Genomic DNA, 24,160 nt, shown 5'->3' on the forward strand with positions numbered 1-24,160 from the left:
TTTAATGGAGTGCATATAATAACACTAATCTAAGATTAGTGTGATTTGGTTAGAATGTGTAAGACAGTTAATTTACAAATTTAGTGTGTGATATCAAAAACAAACACACAGACAAGCAGTAAACATGTAGTTTCAAACTACATGTTTGAGGGCTAGGCTCACATTTTCTCAGAAAACTGACTTGTTAAGAGTGTGGGTCTCTTTTTCGGCATATCCCAGTGTGTGTAAACACATGCTGGTATAGCCTACAGGATCACTTCTGTTTTATTCCACACTTTCTTCTCTATTAACTGGCATTTATGAAGATAACCTGAGGCAAATTAACAGGATTAGGATAAAATAATCGACTGTGAGTAGATATTAACAAATAAAAATACAACACAGTATGTTAATTGTGTTTAAATTGTTATTGTTGTTGTTATTAGTTTTAGCATTACATGTCTGTCATACCACCTCCTGTATCCACAGGTGTTGCGACACTGTCCTCCTTAGCTGTGTGGCGGCAATAACAACAGAAAGTTATTTAAACTTAGCAAATACATATTCCCTTTAATATTTAAAATTCCCTTTAATATCCTTGAGTGTTGACTTTCACACATTTTGCCATCTACTGCTGTTGATGTTTTTTCTGAACTTGACAACAATATCTTTTCTTCACACTAACCTTATCAGCAAATTTGTGAGTATATACCAGCAACTATGACAAACACAGAAAGCATTATATCTATTTTATAGACCACTTTGATGTTTGTTGTTTTGCATGTTTTAATGCTTTTTATTCAAATTGTGTTTCATGTGTAGGTTATGGTTTCTTGTAATCATGTTACAAAGCATGTCGTAGTGTCATAGCTTTGTTCACGTTTTTCTGTTAGAATTAGTGGAGTCTAGTCTGTTTGTATTGTAAGTTTGTGTTTGGAAGCTGCAAGATTTTCATCATTCTCAACATGGAATCTTTCCTGCCAAATGACTGGTTACTGACTAAACCAGCTTTACTTTTTACTTAGTTTTTCTCTAAATGTTATAGGTAATAGTCTTAGTAATCTGTGTACATCAAGAAGTGCTGAACTATTTGGAAATTTGGAGACAGTTTAAACCTCTTGTTGAAGTGCATGTGAAATCTCTTGGTGTGTAGCTAATGCACTGGTTAACTAATACCCCATCTGCACTAATGTGGATATTTTGCAGAACAGTTGTTTTTTCTCTATGTTTGGGTGGATTTATCATCCCCAGGTAAATGGTATTTTTGGTCGCAAAAGATGGAGATTGGAAATTGATGACGTCCCACTGTATTCTGCTCATGTCTATTATTGCTTTGTGTAATGAACCTGTACCTGAAACATCAAATCCAGGTGTAGAAATCAGTTTATGACCTGCAGCATTTATGACCAAATCCGTAAAATGTAAAGAATACACTTTTACTACTCCAACCAAGTCTTAAGGTAACTTAAGTTTCTAATTGAACTTGTTGTTGCTGCTCAAATTTGTGACTTTAAAACACGTGCATTTGCTATATGCAGTAATAGCCACAGTGTCCAACAGAAACAATGTTTTTTCTAAATGTTTGTAGTAATTTGTGCATTATTGTGTGGACAGTGAAAAAAAGGAAGGTGAAAATATCTGTTTAGAAAAATAGCATGGACATTGGATGAGTTTTGATCTAGTTGTATATGGTCATGTGACTCTAACAGTCTTGTGTGACCTGGCATGAAACTTTTTCACATGTTTAACAAGTGAAAAAAAGTTTGGAAGAGGGTAGCCAATGAGAAGGCTTCGAAGTTTTACAGCCCAGTAAATGATGTCTTCAGCATCATAAATGACTGCAGTTACGCAGGAGAAACAACTAACTAAATCATGCTTTGAAAAACCCATGACGAGAATCATGATGTACTTGTAATTAACAAAGGTGGACTGTAACAAATTGTGCTGAAAGCTTAGATCACTCTAAATAAATCAAAAATGTCGCACATTTTGAAAGACAAGTTTTGTCTGGATCAAAATAGCACTTTTATTTGTTTTCTGAATTCTACAATGGTTTTTTTTGCTAATTTCTGTAAAAGGTGAAACCCCAAATAGACAATATCAACAAGGCCCTTACCATACGTTTCTTTATCTAACCGTTTATGGTCATGCTAAGAAAACTGATTATATCTGTAAATCTGATTAATTATTTAGAAGCAAAACAGTTACATAACGTCATAATGACAACATAACGTCAAATGGAGAAACAACATTGGAAATGATGTCAACAACATAAACCTTTTACATCAGCAAAGGTAATGATACAACACTGAAGCCAGTATTTTTTTCAGTTTGTAAACATAGAGAGAATCTAAGAACTATTGAATATCCTTACCAGTGGGTACGACCTCCACAGGGGGCTCAGGAATTGGTGCTGGTTCTGTTGACCATTAAAATGTATTAGTATGATTAAATAAACAGGCATCATCACCAGGTATTAAATGTAGACAGAATATATTTATACATTAGTAGTGTCATGTGTAATGTGAGTTATGCAATATATGACATGTCATAAGTAGGGGTGTTCTACATAAAATATCGGTTTTGCAATATATCGCAATATTTCATTTCATGATATTGTATCGATATTAAAAAGTACTGTATTGATATCACTGGTCTACAAGGAAAATGCCTCCAGAATAAAAGTAATGAAATTTTACCACATGAGAGTTACTGATAAAGAAAAATCAAGTAAAAAATGCTGGTTGGCTGAACTTTCCAAGATACAGCCTTGGGTCAAAACGTGAAATTCAAGAATTAACGAGAGAATGGGTTTGACTCAAAAGGAATATTTGTCTCAGAGCTAAAAGATCTACTTCAAAACACTGTCTGCACATTAGAATACATTCACTTTACAGGTTCTATTTAGTGGAAGATTTATAAAATTATTATATAAATGTACATAAACCAACATATATGTGTAATAACACTTAATCATATACCTTGAAAACATCAGCAAACCAGCACTTTTGTCATTTATTTTCCAATTAATCTTATTAAAATACGTAACATTTAGCACATTTAATCTCTGAAGCAAATCATTTCTAAAAAATTGTAGACCAGTGTATTTTTAGGTATTTATTCAAATGCAAATATGGCGGAAGTTTTTTGTTTTGTTTTGTTTTTCTTAATTGTTTATATCTTATTTATTATTATTTAACACTGTTTCATTAAAAACTGGTTATCTGTAGCATCCTAAAAGCACTTTTTACTGTCTGAGAGAGGCAGATGTTAGTTCCTTTGCTGGAACCGCACAAAAATAATATTATGATGTTAGTTATGAACTGATAGAATATGAACATTTGAGCAGGATCTTAAACTGTAATGTCTGTTAAACGTAATTTAAGTTTTAACACAGGAAAATTTTGTGATATAGCATTAGAGCCAGTTGTGATCAAATAAAAATGTGTTTAGTATTTGTGCATATTCCTGGTGTAATTCAGTTCTTCAAGGAAAATATTATTTTAAAAAAAGAAACAAACAAAAAATTGCCTTTTTAACAGTATCATGATATATCGTGGTATATCGTATTGTGATCCTAGTATTGTGATTTGTATCGTGTTGCCAGATTCATGCCAATATACACCTCTAGTCATAAGAGTACATTTCCAGCAGCCTTTCTTACCCTCTGCCTTGGGTTCAGGTACAACCTCCTTTGGTGCAGGAGGTGGAGGAGCTGCAGGCGTTTCAGGAGGGGGTGGAGGTGGTGCAGCTTCTTTTGCAATTTTAATCTGTTCTTTTCGTTCCTCTCTCTCTTTCTCTAGTTTTACTTGTTGCTCTTGGGCAACCTTCTGCAGGTCTATTCCAGATCCGCCTGCTCTTGTTGTTTTCCTTGCTGATTTCTTACCCTGGGGTGCTTCCTTATCAGCTAAGCAAGACAAAACAAATCATGTTACATCATGAAAAAACAATGCAAATATTGATTCAAAGACCATATTCTCTCTCATTATCATCTTCTGACATTATTTTGCCATTACTGAATATTGATTGTGTTGAGTTGGAGGATAAGATCTTACCTTCAACAACAAGCCATGCATTGCAGGACTTTATTCCGGCGCAGGCAGAATAGATTCCTTTGTCTACTACCATGCAGTCTTTTACCACCAGCCTGTGAATTAACTTGTCATCGGAAACCTCAATATCATATTTATCTCCTTGTTCCAGTGGCATATTCTTTCCAAACCATAAAATCTTGGAGAAAGGATTTGAAAGGACACATTCAAAAACAGCATCTTCTCTCTCCTTTGCCTTCACTTCTTGAATTTTTACTAAGAAATCCACCATGGGAACTGAAAAACAAAAGTAGTTCAGGGATTATTTCATTCATGAATCCCTTAATATCCATGAATCAAGATTATTCAAGATAATCAACATAAACATAGATTCACATTTAAAGTGATTATGAATAAATTGATGTAAAGCCATCACATTTTCTGTGTTTGCTTAAATTATTATTATTTTTTTAAATAGTATCTTTATTTGGAATGAACAGGTAAATTCACCAGCAGATCGACATGGGTAAAAAAAGAGACAAATGTCATTCCAGTTTTTGTTTAGTCCAGGAGATGCACTTTACCAGCCCCTTAGGCAAAGGAGTCCTAAAAATAGAAAGCCTCGAATCGTGGATCAAAGTTTGTTCGTCTTTGTAGTGACTATTCTCCTTTAGTATCTTAAATTTAACAATAATTGCACTCAGACAGCCACAATGGATATAGATTATCCTCCAAAGGATGATCTGGTTTGCCCAAAAATAAACTTAATCAGATGGGGCTCATATACTCACTTAAAGAACACACTGATACAACTTAAAGATTGATCAACTGTTTACTTAAATTAAAGGTCTGTATTTGTCTGGTCAGTTGACATCTTACCTTTAAATTCTGTTGAAAACATATTCACGTCTTCTACATCCAGCTGATACAGTCCGGCGTCATCTGGCATTAGGTCTTTCACACTGAAAACATACTTTCTTCCTATTTGTTTAAGGCTGTGCTTCATCTTTTCACCCTCCTCCCTCGAGTATTGAACCATTACACCATCCTGTGAGTCAAAAATGTGAAAAAAAAAAAAAAAAAAGAAAAATTAAATTACAGCATTCACAGTTGTTCTTGCATAGAACTGTCAGTAAATAGGATGACAATCTGTCTATTGCTTATTCCACTACAGGATATTTTTAGCAGTGCCATTGAGATTACAGTAGAGTTTGATGGATGTGTTCACCATAGCTACAAGATGACATTTGCAGTATTTTAATTTGTAGTAGGGGTGAAACGATTCCTCGAGTTATTCGAGTACCTCGATTACAAAAAATAGTTGAGGAATTTTCTCTGCCTCGTGGAATCGCTTATTTAATTAGAAAGTTCAAAGCACGGCATTTCACACGGACTACTTAATGGGGCACAACGTGCTTACGTCACTCACGCAAAGGAAGACGATGGACGACGCGGAAGTGTTCAGATGAAGGAGCATAGACAGGCGAGTGAATACACCAATGATGATGAAAGACAAAAAAAAACAATAAAAAAAACGAAAATGTCAGAAGTGTGGAAGCCTTTCAGACTGAACAGCAAGGTGAACGCCGTGACATGTATCTGTTGTAACACGGCCCTTCCATACCACAACAGCACCGATGTAGCATCTTCTCCGAAGACACCCAGAATGGAGCGGAGGACCCCAGATAAAATAAAATTAATGTAGCGCAAATAAATGAGAGTAACGTTAATGTACCTTGCTAACATAACGTTAGCCCTGCGGAGGGCTAGGTTTCTCTTAATTATGCCAACTGTCGAATGTGTGGCTAGTTTATTATGATTTTGACAAGCACAGATTTAGGCAGTGAGCTGTGCACCCCTGATTTGCATGGCCAAAATGATGCACGGCTCGCTGAAAGTTTTGTCTTACCTTGTTATGGCCTAATTTTGGCAAAATCCAACTACTTTTTGCAAAAATGAAGTAAATCATCCATTAACTGGATGTGTGTGTTTGTGTGTGTGGGGGTTATAAGTTATGAGACAGACAGATAAGGTGGGGCGGTCATTGCCTTGATTCCCCTGAATATAGCAGAAATGTGTAAAATTGTTCATCCATGTACTCGTTCCAAGTTCCCGTTCAAATGTTCTTGCCTCTTATGTGCCACAACGCATTCCTGTTATGTCTAAATTGTAAAATCTGAAACTTATAGCTGCCAGAGTTCAGTTGGACATCAAAAAGGCAATGTTTATGCCTTTTTTAAAGTTTATTAATGCCTTATATTTTTGATACTTACAAAAAATACTAAGTTGAAAGTAATTACATTTTATTTATTTTTATTTATGTTTTATTTATTTTAATTTGTGTTTGCAATGGTCTCTCTGGAAATGTTTCTAGTCAAGAAAATACATTTTGTTTTGTATGCACAATATGAATGTAAGAAATAAAGCTGTTAATTATCAAAAAAAAAAAGGAAACCAACTGGTCCTTCATTATTAAGTGAAATACTTTATTTCCTATTGCATATTTATAATTGCTCTTTAACCTAGCAAAAATAAGTTTTATCTGATTACTCGATTAATCGAAGGAATTTTCAGTAGAATACTACACTCAACAAAAATATAAACGCACCACTTTTGTTTTTGCTCCCATTTGTCATGAGCTGAACTCAAAGATCTAAAACTTTTTCTGTGTACACACAAGGTTTATTTCTCTCAAATATTGTTCACAAATCTGTCTAAATTTGTGTTAGTGAACACTTCTTCTTTGCTGAGATAATCCATCCACCTCACAGGTGTGGCAGATCAAGATGCTGATTAGACAGTATGATTTTTGTACAGGTGTGCCTTAGGCTGGCCACAATAAAAGGCCACTCCAAAATGTGCAGTTTTATCACACAGCACAATACCACAGATGTCACAAGTTTTGAGGGAATATGCAATTGGCATGCTGACTTCAGGAATGTCCAGCAGAGCTTTTGCCTGTGAATTGAATGTTCATTTCTCTACCATAAGCCATCTCCAAAGGTGTTTCAGAGAATTCATGAAGAAGACTGTGTGAGGAAAATGGTGGTCACACCAAATACTGACTGGTTTCCTGACCCCCCTGGACCACCCAATACAGTAAAAGTGCACATTTTAGAGTGGCCTTTTATTGTGGCCAGCCTAAGTCACACCTGTGCAATAATCCTGCTGTCTAATCAGAAAGCAGATTTTATTGCTGCCTATGCCAACCATCACACACTGGACATCCTGGCTCTCACTGAAACCTGGATTACGCCTGAAAACAATGCAACCCCAGCCGCACTTTCTATCAGCCACACATTCTCTCATACCTCTCGTCCATCTGGACGAGGAGGTGGTGTGGGTCTGTTAATTTCCAACAAATGGAAACACAATCAACTCCTACCTTCAGTCAAATACAACTCCTTTGAATACCATGCCATCCTAGTGACAGCACCAGTCAAACTTTACATAATTGTCATTTATCGTCCACCAGGGCAACTGGGTGATTTTCCTGATGAGCTTGACACTCTGCTTTCCTCCATCCCAGAGCATGACTGCCCCATGCTAGTCCTCGGTGACATGAACATCCACTTAGACAATCCCAGCTTCTCAGATTTCATGTCACTAATACTCTCTTTTGAGCTACAGCGGGTTTGCAGTCCTCCAACCCACAAAGCTGGTAAAGAGCTCGATCTCATTTTCACCCGAAACTGCATCACAGATGCCCTCACAGTCACACCTTTACACCTGTCTGACCACTATTTCATTCAGTTCAGTGTGTCTCTCCCTGAAAAACACTCTGCTCCCTCCCCCATGGTCTCTTTCCGCCGCAACCTCCGCAATTTGTCCCCCACCCACTTCTCCACTGTCGTAGCCTCCGCTCTCCCTCCCCCCAGCACTTTTTCCTCCTTAGAGGTTAATGATGCCACTGAGTCTCTGTGCTTTACACTTAGCTCCTGTCTGGATAATCTGTGCCCTCTATCTACTAGACCCGCTCGATCCTCCCAGTCCCACCCATGGCTCAATGATAACCTCCGGTCGCTGCGTACCAACCTCAGAGCCGCAGAGAGAAAATGGCACAAAACAAAAAGCTCTTCTGACCTGATCACATTCCAGTCACTACTGGTATCCTTCTCATCCAGTGTCACTGCTGCGAAGAAGGCTTACTATAATAACAAAATTCATTCTGCCACCGACACCAAGAAACTATTCTCAACCTTTAAAACACTACTCAACCCTCCACCTCCACCGCCCACTACTAATCTGACAGCAGACAATTTTGCTTCATTTTTCACAAATAAAGTGTCTACTATCAGCAGTCAGTTCACTGATCCACCCATAGACTGCACGCCTCCTTCTTCAACATCATCATCATCACACACTGCTTCCTCTCCCCTGACTATGGCTACTACTAACTCAACTGATAAAAGCCCAACTGCGTCATTCCCCTCATTTACTCCCCTCACAGAGAACGAGGTGTCTAAACTCCTTTCCTCTAGCCGTCCTACAACATGCTTGTTGGACCCTATTCCATCCAACCTCTTACAGTCTGTTGCCCCTACTATCACAGCACCAATCACACATGTGATTAATGCTTCACTGACTTCAGGAACATTTCCTACAGTATTTAAACAAGCGCAGGTGACACCACTACTCAAAAAAACCTTCCCTCACCCCCACTCAAGTGGAGAATTATCGACCAGTCTCACTCCTCCCATACCTTTCTAAGATCATCGAAAGGGCTGTTTTCAAACAGGTCACAGAATTCCTCTCCCAAAATAACCTCCTGGACATCAACCAATCTGGCTTCAAAATCGGCCACTCCACTGAAACGGCTCTGTTGTCTGTGACAGAAGCCTTGAAAGAGGCTAGAGCAGCAGCCAAGTCTTCAGTACTCATTCTACTGGACTTATCAGCAGCATTTGACACTGTCAATCATGATATCCTGTTATCCATACTCTGGAACATGGGCATCACAGGCCACGCACACTCCTGGTTTCAATCTTACCTTACTGGTCGGTCCTTCAGTGTGTCCTGGCTAGGGCACACATCAGCAGTTCACCGCCTCACCACGGGGGTCCCCCAAGGCTCTGTGTTGGGCCCCCTCATTTTTGCCATATACACCACCTCACTCGGTCAGATCATCCACTCACACGGCTTCTCATATCATTGCTATGCTGATGATACCCAGCTCTATCTGTCATTCCCACCTGATGACTCCACAGTCTCAGTGCGGATCTCAGATTGTCTCTCTGACATATCTGCATGGATGAAAGCCCATCACCTTCAGCTGAACCTGTCCAAAACTGAACTGCTGGTCTTCCCAGCTAAGCCAACCATACAGCTGGACATCTCCATCACTATTGACTCCATACCTCTGGCTCCTACCAGTGTAGTACGTAACTTGGGAGTCATGATTGATAATCAGTTGACCTTCACGGATCACGTTGCCTCTGTCACCCGATCATGCCGTTTCACTCTGTTCAACCTAAGAAAGATCAGGCCATACCTAACCGAACAGGCCACCCAGCTCCTGGTGCAGACTATGGTTATCTCCCGTCTTGACTACTGCAATGCTCTTCTAACGGGCCTCCCAGCTTGTGTTGTCAAACCACTACAGATGGTCCAGAATGCAGCAGCGCGTCTGGTCTTCAATCAGCCTAAAAGGGCACATGTCACCCCCTTACTCATTGAGTTACACTGGCTACCCATAGCTGCCCGCATCAAATTCAAATCTTTAATCCTAGCCTACAAAATTCTCCGTGGGTCTGCTCCTGTCTACTTAGGTGCACTAATAAAAGCTTATGTCGCCCCACGACCACTCCGCTCGTCTGGGGAACGTAGTCTGGTGGTCCCCAGACCTTGTACAAGACAATCCAGGCTCTTTTCATGGGTCGTTCCACGTTGGTGGAACGCTCTACCAAGTGCTACAAGAACAGAGTCATCCCTGCCTATCTTCAAGAAGCTCCTGAAGACCCAGCTCTTCCGAGAGCACCTCCTATCCTAGCACTTTCAAACATTCCATTTTAAATATTCTAATAAGGTTTTTCCCAGGACAACCACAGATTCTTTCACGATTATCTCTGGACCTGCTGCGGTGGTCCGGCCTCTTCCCTGCCCTCATCGTCACCACTCACTTATCCTCAACCGCCTCCATGTGTCTCCCCCTACTCCCCCCTTCTCCCCCTCTCCCCCAGTCCCTATCTCTATCGCTCTCTCTTTTTCCCCTTCTCTACTCTCTCTCTTTAACCCCAACTGGTCAAGGCAGACGGCCATCCTCCAGGAGTCTGGGTCTGCTCGAGGTTTCTGCCTGTTAAAGGGAAGTTTTTCCTCGCCACTGTCACCAGTCACAAGTGTTTGCTCCTGGAGGATTCTGTTGGGTTTCTGTAAATTGGCTTAGAGTCTGGTTTGGACCAACTCTATATATAAAATGTCAAGAGATAACTTTCTTGTGATCTGGCGCTATATAAATAAAATTTGATTGATTGAGTGATTTAATTGGTTTTCCCCTGTAAGTCGCTTTGGAAAAAAGCGTCTGCCAAATGCGTAACCATAACCGTAACCATAACCATAATCAGCATCTTGATATGCCACACCTGTGAGGTGAATGGATTATCTCAGCAAAGGACAAAGGAGAAGTGCTCACTAACACAGATTTAGACAAATTTATGAACAATATTTGAGAGAAATAGGCCTTTTGTGTACATAGAAAAAGTTTTAGATCTTTGAGTTCAGCTCATGAAAAACGGGAGCAAAAACAAAAGTGGTGCGTTTATATTTTTGTTGAGTGTAAAATATTCGATACCTGCAGCCCTAATTTGTAGTTGTCACACAAACCTTATATATGTATACAGAGCTGTTTAGGTCGATAAGATCCATGTCAAGCTCAAACGATGCTGTTCCGTCTGCATTGGTCTGGATTGGTCTCAGATTAGACAGGTTTCTGACAAACTGTAAAAAGCAGAATAAGAAAAATAAGGGAAGATCTGTGCATCGTGCAGAGTGGATTTTTCATTTCTAAAATATGTAATAAATTATTTTTGTCATGGAGTGAAATGAAATGGCGTACCGCAGCTTGTTCTTCCTCCCTTTCTTGTTTCATTTCATTTAGTTTCTTAAGCATCCAGCGAAAGTCTGTCACTCCATACTCGGCACAAATTCGCTCATAGTCTTTCTTGTCAGCACTAAGTAAGAGCTCCCAAAATTTAGGATCAATCTCCCCATCTTTTCTCTCAGGTTGCTCAGATTTGGGACGGACCTTACTGGAAATTAAAATGGGATTCAGTCAGTTGAATGACACACACACACACACACACACACACACATACATAAGTACTATGAACAAACCCACACAAAAAAAAATCACCTTTTCCTCTTCAGCACAGTCTTAAAATTCTCTTCACCATTTTCCACTGCTTGCGCCTGAGCCTTTGCCTTTTTGTAACCCACTGCAGACAAAAAAGCGGGCAATTAAATCATTAGTACAAGTATGTAAGTAAGCATATAAGAGTGTGAGTGAAAATGATGAATGTTAGACATTAACACACTTGTTATGGAACAATGGAGTGTGTATAAGAGTGTACTACAACTGAAGTAGATGTGTCAGCTCACTGGTTTCATGCCAGAGTAAACTGCTCTACACAAAGGTGAATAATATCTATTATAGTCATTTATTTCAATAGTTCATACTTACCTTCAATAACATTAAGAACCACTGTGACCACAGCTTGTCCGAATTCATTTACCGCAAAGCATTTGTAGGTATCTGCTTGATCTGGCTTAACATTTGGCATCTGGGAAAAATAGATAACAAAAAAAAAAATCTGTTTATCTCAACAGGTGTAAGCTCATGGTTCAAGTTTTCCTATTAGATTTTAGGTCAGACATGACTGTAGCCACCCTATCATCAACTCCATTTGGTACAATGGAAATGTCAACACACTTCTAAATTTATGGATGAGTGGAAAAAATGCCTTAATGATATCTTGCAGTCTGATTGAAGTTCTCTAGACCAATTACGGGCTCTGCACACTGTAGGTAAAGGGCCTCCTACTTGACGTTTCATTTCATCCTCAAACAGCAGAAATGACTCATGGGGGGTAGGTGGGGGGGTGAGACATGTCCAGACCCCTTCATGAAGCTGAGTACATTATGGGCGTCCCTCAGGATGAGCGAAATCTTCTTATGCCACTCACAGAAAAGGAAAAGTAATTGACAAAGCAACTGATACTGATGGACCACAAGACTGGGTGACCTTGATGTAATAGAATATCTCCCTCTGAAGTGGCCCCGTTTCTTTTTTAATTCATTATTTCTTTCTCTGTGCTATTTTTACAGCTCTGTTGCATCAGTATTTTTCTCTGTATCATTACTGAGATTTGATCGGCTATATCACTTGCCTCAAATGTATGCTCATTGGAATTGGGATCATATTTTGTCTGGTATCTTGATGTATCGGACACATCTCCATTATTTCTGCTCCATGTTACAGTTGGTGCTGGGTCTCCGATGACAATGGCTTTGAAAAAAGCAAATTTGCCTGCAAGCGCACACACAGACACAAATAACATGTCACCTGCATGTAGTTACTGTGACACATGATAAAAAGATGCACATACATAGTATTCAGCAGTACTGCATTATGCATGATAACTGTATAGAGCTTCAGAAAGCAATTTATGTGAATTGGATATTTGTTTCCTGCAAAAACTGTTGACAGCATGGATGACCTGGTTTTAAATAGTTATGTATGTGACTCTGGATAAGGCTCTGCTCTGGCTGGCTGTGCACCTGCAGGCCTTATCCATTATGGAGAACCAATGCAATTCTCCCACTGATTTTTTTTAATTTATTTATTTTTTTTATTAATGTTTAAAACACTTCTTACAGTATCAGGCTTACCTTCTTGGATGGTCAAAGCAATTGGCTTGCGGGTGAAGTCTGGATGGCTCTTTCCTTCTGGCAGTGTCTCAATAAACTGTGTAATCATCACTCCAGGGACCTTAGATTTTTTCTTGATACCCACTGTCAGCATTGGAAAATGAAATAAAATTGTCAGGCACAATGCATTTGACACTCAGAAAGACAAAAAAAAGATTGAGTAACATGACCACGGTCGTATCAACCTCTTAAATCTGCTGTTTTGGAATCAAATAGCCACCCGCATAGATCATGCTGAAATACATTCTAATATGTGAAATATTAGAATGGTTTTGTTACTGACAGCGCATTATTCATTCAATGCTACATGGTGTATTGATTTTATCACATTTTCAGTGCATTTACATTTCAATACTATTCATCTTTTGCAGCATCATATGGGATTTCATGCTTACATTTCAGCCTGAGAACAGATATGTAGTAATGCACCTACATATCCACGTACAAAATGGGTGTACGTTCTTACAAAATCTCTTGCATATCAGCTCTTCATGCCTTTTAAGCACGGTGGCAACAAAAATGATGGCCAACATTTCTGTTGTTCCCTAAGCGTACCTTCTCTACCATCTGCATCAGGACCTGATAAGGCATACATTGAAGAGCATATAGCACATGTCAGCACAGTATTAGCAGTAAATTATGAATAAGACTTAAATAATTAAAGATAGTGGCAGAGAATAAAATGCCAGAGAAGAAACAGGGTTACTGGATGAATATATTATCAGGTTTAGCAAGTTTAATCACATGACGAACATTTTAATACCTTACATTTTCTTGTTTGTCCATGTCAGGTTGCAACAGTATAGGATGAGATGTGTTACCTTAACTTTTCTGTGCACAACATCGACATAGATACCAACAAGATATTGATACACATGCAGGTGTGCAGGAGACATAGGTTTGTACATAACATGAGCTGAATAAACCATCAGACTCGGTTTGAAGTTCCAGGCTTCCTTGTTAATTTTACATTTCATCCAGCAAGAATAGAATTGTTTTTCTGACTATTTCTTCAACATATTTCTAGGTATTTTCTTCAAGGCTGGTGTTCCTTGAAATTCCACAAATCTACCTGTAAATGACTCCAGCTTCAGAAAGTTGGTTGTATTTATTTTCTAATTATGTTTTTTTGCTGCTAAAGTACCTGTGATCTGAAAATCTCTGAGGAACTGATGGCTTTCTTGTGATAGATCAACTCTTACCTTGGCCAGTGGCTGCTCCATCTGCCACTTTTGATTTGCGAAACATCTTGAATCCTTTTTTTTGCTTGATGGATTCAGCAAGGTTTCGTCAACTGTAACAGATGATAGAGGGGATTTGCATACACTGTATGGATAAAAAAAATAGTGCTGCACCTACAGCTTGTTCTCATTCTCACTGATTAGAAACATCTTCATAAAAACACTCATATCAGTTGTCAGGAATTATCCTTATATATGTAAAATCACTATTTCTCTGAACTGTAAAGGCTGATTTTTCTTCCTGACTGAGACGTGCATGGGGTTTAAAATGATTATTTATAGTCAGAACGTGACACATTTTTAAGAATTCTAGCGGTAGAACATTTAAAACAACTGTAATGAGAAAAAAGCAATGATTTATTAAGCAAGAACAAACTCTGAAGCATTTTGTTCACATAGATAATGATTTAAACAGTCAAACCTAAAAATGGAATACAAATGAACCCAGTCCCCTGTTTAGCATCAATGACACCCCAGAATTAAGTGTGTTATAATAGTTCACTGAATTAATTAATGTGTTCATATTAGAGGTGCAACACTTAATCACTTATTAACTTAATTATGGGACCATTATTTTGATAAGTGATGATCATTTTATTTTTTTAGGGATAAAAAGTTCAAATGATCTGATTCAGCCTTCTTAAATGTGAGTATTTTCTGGTTTGTTCAAATAAGACATGTCATCTTGGACTTTGGGAACAATTGATCATCATTTTTCACCATTTTATCACATTTTAATAACCAAACCACAAATCATTTACACAGGGTTTATGCAAGTCATTAAAAAGCATTAAAAGTCATTAAATAGATTTTGTGAAAATTAAGGCCTGGAATTGTATTAAAAAGAATTAAATTTGATGTCCAGAGACATTAAAAAATTAAATACACTTGATGGAAAAAAAACAAAAAACATTATGATTCACAATTTGTTTGGATTATATAAACATTTGATAATTTTGATCAGAAGTATAGTGTGATGATTGACACGCGGAACCCTTTAATTGGCTATTGTTTATGGCCGATACACTAAGTCACAACACCAGATGCTTGGAAATGCAACGTGCTGTGAGCATGTTCATGCTGTGGTGAAAGAGTGAAGGGAATACTAGCAAATGTTGAAAAAATGGGAAAATGCAAGTTTCAGCAGAAGCGATTGGAGGAGGAGCTATTCAGAACCTGATTAAAGCCTGTCAACTGTAAATTGTCATAAAACTATATATAAAACTGTATCTGCAGTTGGACATGGGCATTAAATTTGTTTAAAGTGGCATTAAAAAGGGCATTAAAAAGCATTAAATTAGATTTGCTGATTCCTGCAGAACCCATACCCATAAAATAAAATAAAAAAAATTAGTACATGTAATAATTCATAGCTTTGAGGTATTTTTTGTACTTTTTTTGGAATCAATATTTGTAATTTGTAAAGTTTGTCAAGAGTAACATTAGATTGTTTTGAGAAACTAATCTGATGTGGGCTCATAACGCTGACATTTCTGTTGGATCATTTTTCATGAATTAAAGGTGGGGTAGGAGATCTTGGAAAACAGTTCGAACAAGCTACATTTTGAAAATACACAATTCAAAAATCCAAACCCCTTTCTTCAGACATCCCCCCAAAGCCACGCCTCCAGAGTACTGGTGCAATGCTTGTTCCTGAGGGTTCACAAGTGCTGCACAGCATCAGCCGGTTCCGGTCCCAGCTCTGGCTCCGGCTCCCGGATCCGTGTGTACCTCATTTAGTCTCCTCCAACTCCCCCGCTCTTACAGAACAGTCCCAGTTCATACCTATCTGTCTAATGTTACATTTCCTAGTGATTTATGTTAGTGACAAAACAGTTTGCTGGTGAACTTTCCATCCTAATATAGCTAATATAGCCAAGCTCTGGCTTTGTTTCCTGTACAAGTGCTCCAAGCCTCTGAGAATGCACGATTCATGCACAAAGAGGGGTACGTGCAGAGGGGGGAGGGGCAAATGGCAGTTGAGTTTGATAGACATATCACCATTCAATCATTTCAATGGGCCAGTTAAAATAATTGGATGGTGGTTTTTCAGTCCTGTCCATTCCACAGATGACTAAATTTTTTTTTTAATTTTTGTGTTAGAGCATTTCATTAATTGGTTGTAATAGGGGTGTGAAGGGGATTTTAAGCAATATTGTAAAAAATGCTCCAGGAAAACATCTCCTACCCCACCTTTAACGTTTTTATTTATCCTTCATTTAGCCAGGAAGTTGCCATAGAGATGCAGAACCTATTGAGTCCTGGTCTAACAGGTTCATATAAAATACATTTGTGCATGTAAAGCATAAAGAAACAGTAAAAGATGAGTAAAAGAGAATATAATAAAGCCATAACTGTAACATCCCTCAGGTTGAGGATTATGTAAAGGAACATCATGTTTCCTTCAATGCAGTTTGTAAAATACTTTTGAAGACGGGTGCGCTTCAAGGGTTTATACAGAAAAGTGCATGGATTAGCTTAATTCCAGTACATCAGCTAAATAATGAGAGTTGTTGAATGCTTACGAAGGTTTCAGCTATCTGAAGTGTAAACTGGTAGTTTTCCTGTACTTTGATTGGAGAAGAAAATTACACAATTACACAACTTTGGAATTTCATCACTTTAAGCATTAAAGATATCTGTGGCTTCATACTATGCAGCTGCTTGTGCTCAGGGTTATTACATTCCCCTAAATAAAATCCTCTTAAAATTAGAACAGCGGTGTAGCATTTCAGCATGATGTAATTTTTACCAAGCTTAAACTTATTATTAATTTTTTTTCTTGCCACTTAAAGCTGCAGCATGTTCGCTTGATGTTTAAGTGATTACATGCTTATCAAATTAACATATTTTATGATCTGTCACTTCCATTCGCAACAGGGGGATCTACTCATACATAGCAATCTTTCATTACCCATGTGGTTGCTAAACTTAGAAAGACAAATGTCACTTCAAAAAATAGACTGATGGAACGTGTAATTTTAACAGATTCAGTGTTGCTAAGGCCTAAGAGGATTTAGAGAAAAGCTAGTATTTGTTAAAAAGCTGGCAGTGTTGTAACATGCTACCAAAATATCATTTTTTAATATTTACTTGTTGCACAAACATTTAGGGAAGTTTTAACGCTTTGTGCAGTAAACAGTTCAAATGATTTTTTAATATTAATTCTGTTTTTTACATATGATATCTTTACATTTTGAAAGATCATGTCTTGCTGTAGATAGAAAGGTTAAATCCTCTGTCGGTTTCACCTTTTTTTTTTTACACGCAGTACGTCATATAGGAAACATGAGAACACAGGGAAACTGTGTTTAGTACAGTCCATGTTACATTCCAAGGGTTGTCCCCGGGTTTGTGGAAACGTCACTGTACTGTAATGGCTGTAAATAGATAAGATAAGATAATACAAGACAAGACAAGACATGACACAACTTTATTGATACAACCGTGGGGAAATTTCTCAGTGGACAGCAGCAAATACAAAAATCACAAAAATAAACTTGTGAAACAACAAATATAAAGAGAAAAAAATAAAGCTGCTATTTGTATAAATATTTATATAAATTCATTCATTTTTGTTTCAGAAACATTTTTTTTTTTTTTATCTTCAGAGCGGTAGAGAAATCATATGGGAAATCCTCTAGTCCTACTGTTTTGCTTTTAAGGTGTGAACTACCTTTTACTTAACAGAGGTATTAATGTTATTCATCTCCAGCCTCATCATGTAAGAGTTTCTGATTTTATGTCTTCCTCAGTAAATTATTTTTTAAAATGGCAGTAACACCACATGTTCATTTGGAGAATCGGCACTGATGGTTTTACCTTTAGCTATTTGTTTGATGTTAACTCATTGATATTAAAATGTACTCGCTCAGAGCAGCAGCCTCCAGCCGTCCTCCTCAGACCTCCCTGGGTTTTTTTTAGGGCATTTTGCCGGTATTGTAAATGAACTGCAAAGTAGCACATTTATTTCTATCTGCCACGAGGTCCCTGTGTTATCGCACATAACATCCTGTTGCAGTCTCCGGCAACCTCCTCACATAAGGTCATAGCTTCACATGCCTCAAGGTGGATATGGAAACAGACAGGCACACGCAAACCGACTGGATGGATGAGCAACAGAAGTGACTTTAATGTGTTCAGAGCTCTGTGCTGCTCTTAGGTGGAAGGGAAAAAAATCCACCTATCCACGTTTTGCTGGAGCAAGTATGGCACCATTAAATGAAATATTGAACTCAACCAGTTCACGCTTTTGTTTTATCAATGCTTTAAATTACAGCTATTGATTATTAATAGATATCAAATGGAGCTATTATACCGCAGCTTTTATTATGGGCTTAATCTGAATTAAATGATTGAAAATACAGAGAAGGTTTTGCAGAATTTCTGTCATCCTGTTGCTTTCAGATTGAGTAGGTTAGATGGGATGGGATGATGATCGCAAAAAGGCTCATTTTAAACCTTTGGAAATCTGAGACTGTGCCTTTTTTCAAAACATGGTTAACAGACCTGACCTCTGTGCTTCACATGGAGAAGATCAGATACAACATGAGTAATAATCTAAAGACATTCTATACGATTTGGCAGCCTTTTTTGGACCATATGGCTCAAACCAATGAAGACCTTGGCCAGGGAAGTGGTCCATAGCATGCCACCCACCTCTTTTTTTTTTTTTGTAGAAATCTATGTGGAATTTAGACAGTTTACTAGTGATGGAACATCATGTACCTTATCATCTTGAATTGTACGCCCTAAAATGTTCTTTTTCTTTCTTTCTTTCTTTCTTTCTTTCTTTCTTTCTTTCTTTCTTTCTTTCTTTCTTTCTTTCTTTCTTTCTTTCTTTCTTTCTTTCTTTCTTTCTTTCGTATTTATTATTTTTTTTCTCCTTTGTATTTCTGTAAACTACTTGGCTGCTTTGAAAAACAATAAAAAATATTGAATGCTAGTAGGTTAGGTGCACTGAACATATATTTCTGGGATGTTCAACTTTTCCAAACATATCACTCATGTGCATTTTGCTCAAACTCAGCACCAGCCCACACAGGCGCGTGACTCCCAAGGGTGTCAATGTTCCACAACTGTTGGAAGATGAGAAAACGGGATTGTCATATGATAGGTCACATGTCACATAAAACTGTGAACATCCCATCTCAACATCTTAATAGGCTTGTAAATCACTGTTGGTGGGATCTGTGAGTTATTCTACAGTAGAACTTGGTCTAGAAAGGAACAAAACCTTTTTTGGTGGTCGAAATTGGTGTTTACTACACAACTCTCTGCACCCAGTTTCATTTTGCACGTGACATTATTTGAGTAAAGCATTACTGTTTGGTAGCAGAAGGCTATACGAAGCTAGGCAGCTGGTAAACGTTGTATGTTTGTACTTCTACTGAATACATATCACACACAGTTAAACTCAAGCTTTAATAGCTCTGCTCTACAAGCATTTAAGCTCAGCCTTAAGACTGTTTAAGACTTGCCCAGTGTACGTGGCTCCTGTCATGATCCGTCATAGGCATGCTCCATACTGTGAGAGTTATTTTTTATGGGTTTCATGTGGCCTGTGTCGTATACTACCGTTACCTCAGCCAGCTGCTTATTTGACCAGTGTTGAAATATAGCATGGGACGGTATACCCAGAGACTGAGAGCATCATAAAAATGATTCAAAGCAACACACCTCTAAGGGCATGTCCAGAAGATGTGTGGCTATGTAGGGAGTTGAAGTTCCTACTGAGGAAACACATCAGCCTAGAATGGCAAATTTGCTTTATATAGGTGCTTAGTCTTTTTTTTTTTTTTTTTGGGTGATCTATATGTTTGAGGAATACACATAATGCAGAGAGTACTGATATGAGAACAGTCTTAGTTTGGAAAAAATAAAAAATAAACAGAGGTTTTGAGAAAGGATACCAAAATATTTAAGATGTTGGGTCAGCACAAGGACTGCACTTGATAATTAGTACACAAATCGATGTACGTAATAGTAGTAATAATAATAATAATAATAATAATAATAATAATAATAATAATAATACATTTTATTTCTAAGCACCTTTCAAGACACCCAAGGACATTGTAAAACAAGATAAAGCAGACAATCCATAAAATACAAAGAAATAAAAGATAAAAGACTAATTACTATATATAGAAATGAAGATGTAAAATAGAGAGTTAAACTTATGGTGGGTAGGTTATTATGACAAGGTGAGTAAAAGAAATCCATAATTTTGAAGATTAACTTTAGTAAATTCTACTGAATCAGCTTATGCAGTTGTTGTAATTCCTTAACTTTTGATTTTAACTATTATGTTTGTTTGTTTATGTATTTATTTCGAATTAGTATTAAAACCAAACAACAAAAGATTATATAAAATAACTATTTACACTATTAAAACTGTTAAAATAATTTAAATAAAGCTTCTTAATAACAACTCGAATAAATTGGATACCATTGTTTAGAGTAAAAAAGACAAATTTGAGCGCACTGACAGTAGATCAGCAAAGTCCTACACCTGCCTCAATAGGAAATTGTGAATTATGGAAATAACAGAAAAGCCAATCCCAGATCACTCTCTAAAACGACATTTCCCACAGTTTAACACATTACAAGTGTCAACAGTGGACAAATTCAGGGTGAGTTAGTGTTAAAGAGTTTAGCCAGCTCTAAATACTTAACACCCTGATGAATGGAAGATGAATGATGAACTTACCTCAGGAGTCAGTTCTGATCCTCTTGAGCACTGCTGCTTCCCAGTCTGATATTTGAGTGTTGCCTCCCTCGTCATCTACAAGCTATTAAGTCCTTACAGGAATGCCAATGACTGTGACAAGCACCTACGTTGTCAGACATGGTGCCTGCCAAAAAGGGGATTGCTTTTTTGTTTTTGGCATAAATCAAAATCTCTTGCAAAGGGGGAGGAGGGAAAAGCTAAGGTTGGCTACAAGCCTCAAGACCATGACTGCAGCTCCTTGTTGACAAATGCATGAGCTTCCCCAGGAGATGTCGTCTAAAGGAGATGAATTTTATGCCTGAAAAACATTGGAAGTCTGGTATAATTTTGTATTTGACTATATGCACGCAGTTTTCCTGGCTCTTTTAACAGAATGTGCAAGTCACTATTGGGATCCTCAGACTGCAGATGTGAATAAGTCTTTGTAGTCGTAGTGTTGACAGCCAAGTATGTTTAAACTGACACTCTTATGTTACTACAAGAAAAACAAAACGCTGTATAAATGTTAATATGCACTAATGACTCCTATTGACACCAACTAAATATGCAACGTGTTTATTGGCTGTCTAGAATGGTAAATGTAAACGTAATCCACAAATAACAGCATGATGCCTCTGAAAACTGACATCAGCTTTGACAGACTTGAGTTGGAGATAGTGATGTTTGAAGAATATAGGTTGTTTTGATATATAAATAAATGTGCTATAGCTATACCTGAACCTGTTGTCACACAGTATTTTTGGAAGCTTCAATATCTAGATGTCACTAGTCATTAAAGCGACCCAGCAGAGTGAGAAAACCTCACCACATACAGCTATATATTAGACAGCCCTTGATAGTATGGCGTTTCCTTCTCTTATTTCAGGTGATGGACAACGCTAATGGATTCAATAATGAAGGCCATGCTGTTATAGGCTGGGTATAACCTATTTAGAACTCAGCACCAGATGCATTTTACTGTATGGTGTCTGTAATTTTTATTAGGCGCAAATATTAAGGATTATCTGAAACTAATTTATATGTAAATTTTCGTCAGCAGATGACTGTATTTTATAAGCAAATGGGCAGCTACGCTGCTAACTGCATGGAGAAGGGAGAAAAAAAATAAACACCCAGCCAACACATGCTTGTTTTTTTTTTTTTTTTATCTACTCATGGCAGGCTGCAGGTCTGCAGGAATTTGATTTGGGCTTTATTAACCACATGGCTCTGGAGTCCCGATTTTATTAGTCTGACAGGTATGACCAGATGTGAGCAAACATACAGTGAGATAATTATTATTTTAGCTGATGGCTGAAATAGAACAGTGGAATTATGACGAATATGTTGGCATGCTCATGATGATAAGGTAGGCTGAATGTAATACTGTGAATAGCAGTTTTTGTCAAAGGTATCATCTTTACCATCCATGTTATGACGTGTAAAAAAAAAAAGGGGTTTGATTTGCTTGATCATTAACTTTCTGTCATTCCAACAAAATATTTATACTTTTGAGAACGTTTATTTCTACCTGCCTTTTCTTTTGCACTGGTGTGTTGCATATTGCTGCTGGAAACTGTTAAATTTCCTCATGATGGGATCTTGTCTTGTCTTATCTCATCTTATCTCATTTTATCTCATCTTATCTCATCTCATCTCGCTGCCTTTCCAATAGCCAGCTTTGGTGTAATAGCTCCTTTTGTAGATCGCATACATTAAATATTCAGTAAAGTGCAGGTACATTTTTATTGTCAATAGCCTACTTTCTTCCAAAAAGAGACGTATCGAGCACATGTTGCACACATCAATCAGACTGCGAGTATTTTCTTACGTGATAGCAGTTATTGGCGTCTCTCCTGAAGTCTGGTTTGTCAGCTCCACCCTTTTGACTGTGGTCTTAGTAAGAACGGAGCTATGCCGGGTTTGAGCACGATTGTGTGTGTCTGAGGATATTTCAAGCTGTGTAATAAAAGTGGATACATTGCACAGGAACCATGACTGTTCTCAGGCATGGGGAAGCTAACATGAGAGGCTTGATGTTCATGAAGGTATTTATTGCAAGAGGTCACTCGGGTCAAGAGCTTTGAATTTAGAAACAATGACACCACAACCTGGCGCAGTTTTCAGAGTCAGTGTTTACGCTTGTAGTGACGTATATATTTTATCGACCCAGTTATAAATATAATTACAACCCTCTGATGTCTTTAGTTGTATATCTGATGTGTATATTCTGGTCACTTCTAATTAGCTAGTCATTCTTATTTCCCTGTTTTTAGACAATAACAGTGTGTTTATGTGCCAAGTTAAAGGCAATTTACAGATTATATGAAATATTTTACAAGAAAAACCTGTCAACATATAGCTGTGTGACAGACAGACAGAAGCCTTTAAATGTCAAAGGCATGTACAACAAATTCATCGTTGAGTCGGTAATAACACAATGGCATGTTGCTACCGACAATGCATGTGTCATGTGGCTTTGCTGTTTAGAAGGCTGCACTTGGTCATGCACATGAATTTTTATCACATGACTTTCAGGCTGAGAAGATCTTCCGAAAGCTTTCAGGCACATACTTGCAGTAAAACAGAAATGTGAAACCGTTTGACAGTTGGCAACGTGAAAGCAGAAAACAGTGCTTATGTATTTCAGGGTTTCTGCAGGTCATTAAAAAGCATTCAAAGTCGTTAAATAGATTTTGTGAAAATTAAGGCCTCAAATGGCATTAAAAAGCATTCAATGTCCAGAGGCATTAAAAAATTAAATACACATGATGGAAAACAAGCATCGTTATTCATGATTTATTTTGGTTATATAAACATTTGATAATTTTGATCAGAAGTATAATGTGATGATTGACAGGCGGAACCCTTTTGTTTATGGCCGATAAATAAAGTCACAACACCGGATGCTTGGAATGCAACGTGCTGTGAACATGCTCAGGCTGTGGCAAAAGAGTTGAGGGAACATTAGCAAGTGTCGGAAAAATGGGAAAATTCAAATTTCAGCAGAAGTGATTGGAGGAGGAACTATTCAGAACCTGGTTAAAGCCTGTCAATGGTAAACCGTCATAATGCTGTATCTGCAGTTGGACATAGGCATTAAATTTGTTTGAAGTGGCATTAAAAAGGCCATTAAAAAGCATTAAATTAGATTACCTTTCTGTGTGGAGTTTGCATGTTCTCCCCGTGTCTGCGTGGGTTCTCTCCAGGTACTCCGGCTTCCTCCCACCATCCAAAGACATGCACTGATAGGTTAATTGGTTAATCTAAAATTG

General features: G+C 37.7%; 1 protein-coding gene across 3 annotated transcripts in view; it reads right to left on the reverse strand.

Annotated features, from left to right (window-relative positions):
• The window catches only part of igfn1.4 (immunoglobulin like and fibronectin type III domain containing 1, tandem duplicate 4), a 30,197-nt gene extending 9,248 nt beyond the window's left edge, over positions 1–20,949 (reverse strand). The window contains exons 1-13 of one of the 3 annotated variants that reach the window (XM_030133306.1): positions 20,886–20,949; positions 14,135–14,226; positions 12,894–13,016; positions 12,392–12,531; positions 11,686–11,785; positions 11,359–11,440; positions 11,062–11,254; positions 10,830–10,943; positions 4,890–5,058; positions 4,035–4,307; positions 3,644–3,886; positions 2,354–2,398; positions 454–492 (exon numbers count right to left, since the gene is read on the reverse strand). In XM_030133306.1, the coding sequence (XP_029989166.1) occupies positions 454–492; positions 2,354–2,398; positions 3,644–3,886; positions 4,035–4,307; positions 4,890–5,058; positions 10,830–10,943; positions 11,062–11,254; positions 11,359–11,440; positions 11,686–11,785; positions 12,392–12,531; positions 12,894–13,016; positions 14,135–14,180 (1,567 nt within the window). In that variant the 5' untranslated portion in view covers positions 14,181–14,226; positions 20,886–20,949. Of the gene's footprint in view, positions 1–450; positions 493–2,353; positions 2,399–3,643; positions 3,887–4,034; positions 4,308–4,889; positions 5,059–10,829; positions 10,944–11,061; positions 11,255–11,358; positions 11,441–11,685; positions 11,786–12,391; positions 12,532–12,893; positions 13,017–14,134; positions 14,227–20,885 lie in introns of all 3 variants that reach the window. The other 2 variants (XM_030133305.1, XM_030133307.1) reach the window with 2 other exon arrangements.
• Positions 20,950–24,160: the final 3,211 nt, after the last annotated feature.

This window comes from Sphaeramia orbicularis, chromosome 5 (assembly GCF_902148855.1).
Source record: "Sphaeramia orbicularis chromosome 5, fSphaOr1.1, whole genome shotgun sequence".
NCBI classification, from domain to species: domain Eukaryota; kingdom Metazoa; phylum Chordata; class Actinopteri; order Kurtiformes; family Apogonidae; genus Sphaeramia; species Sphaeramia orbicularis.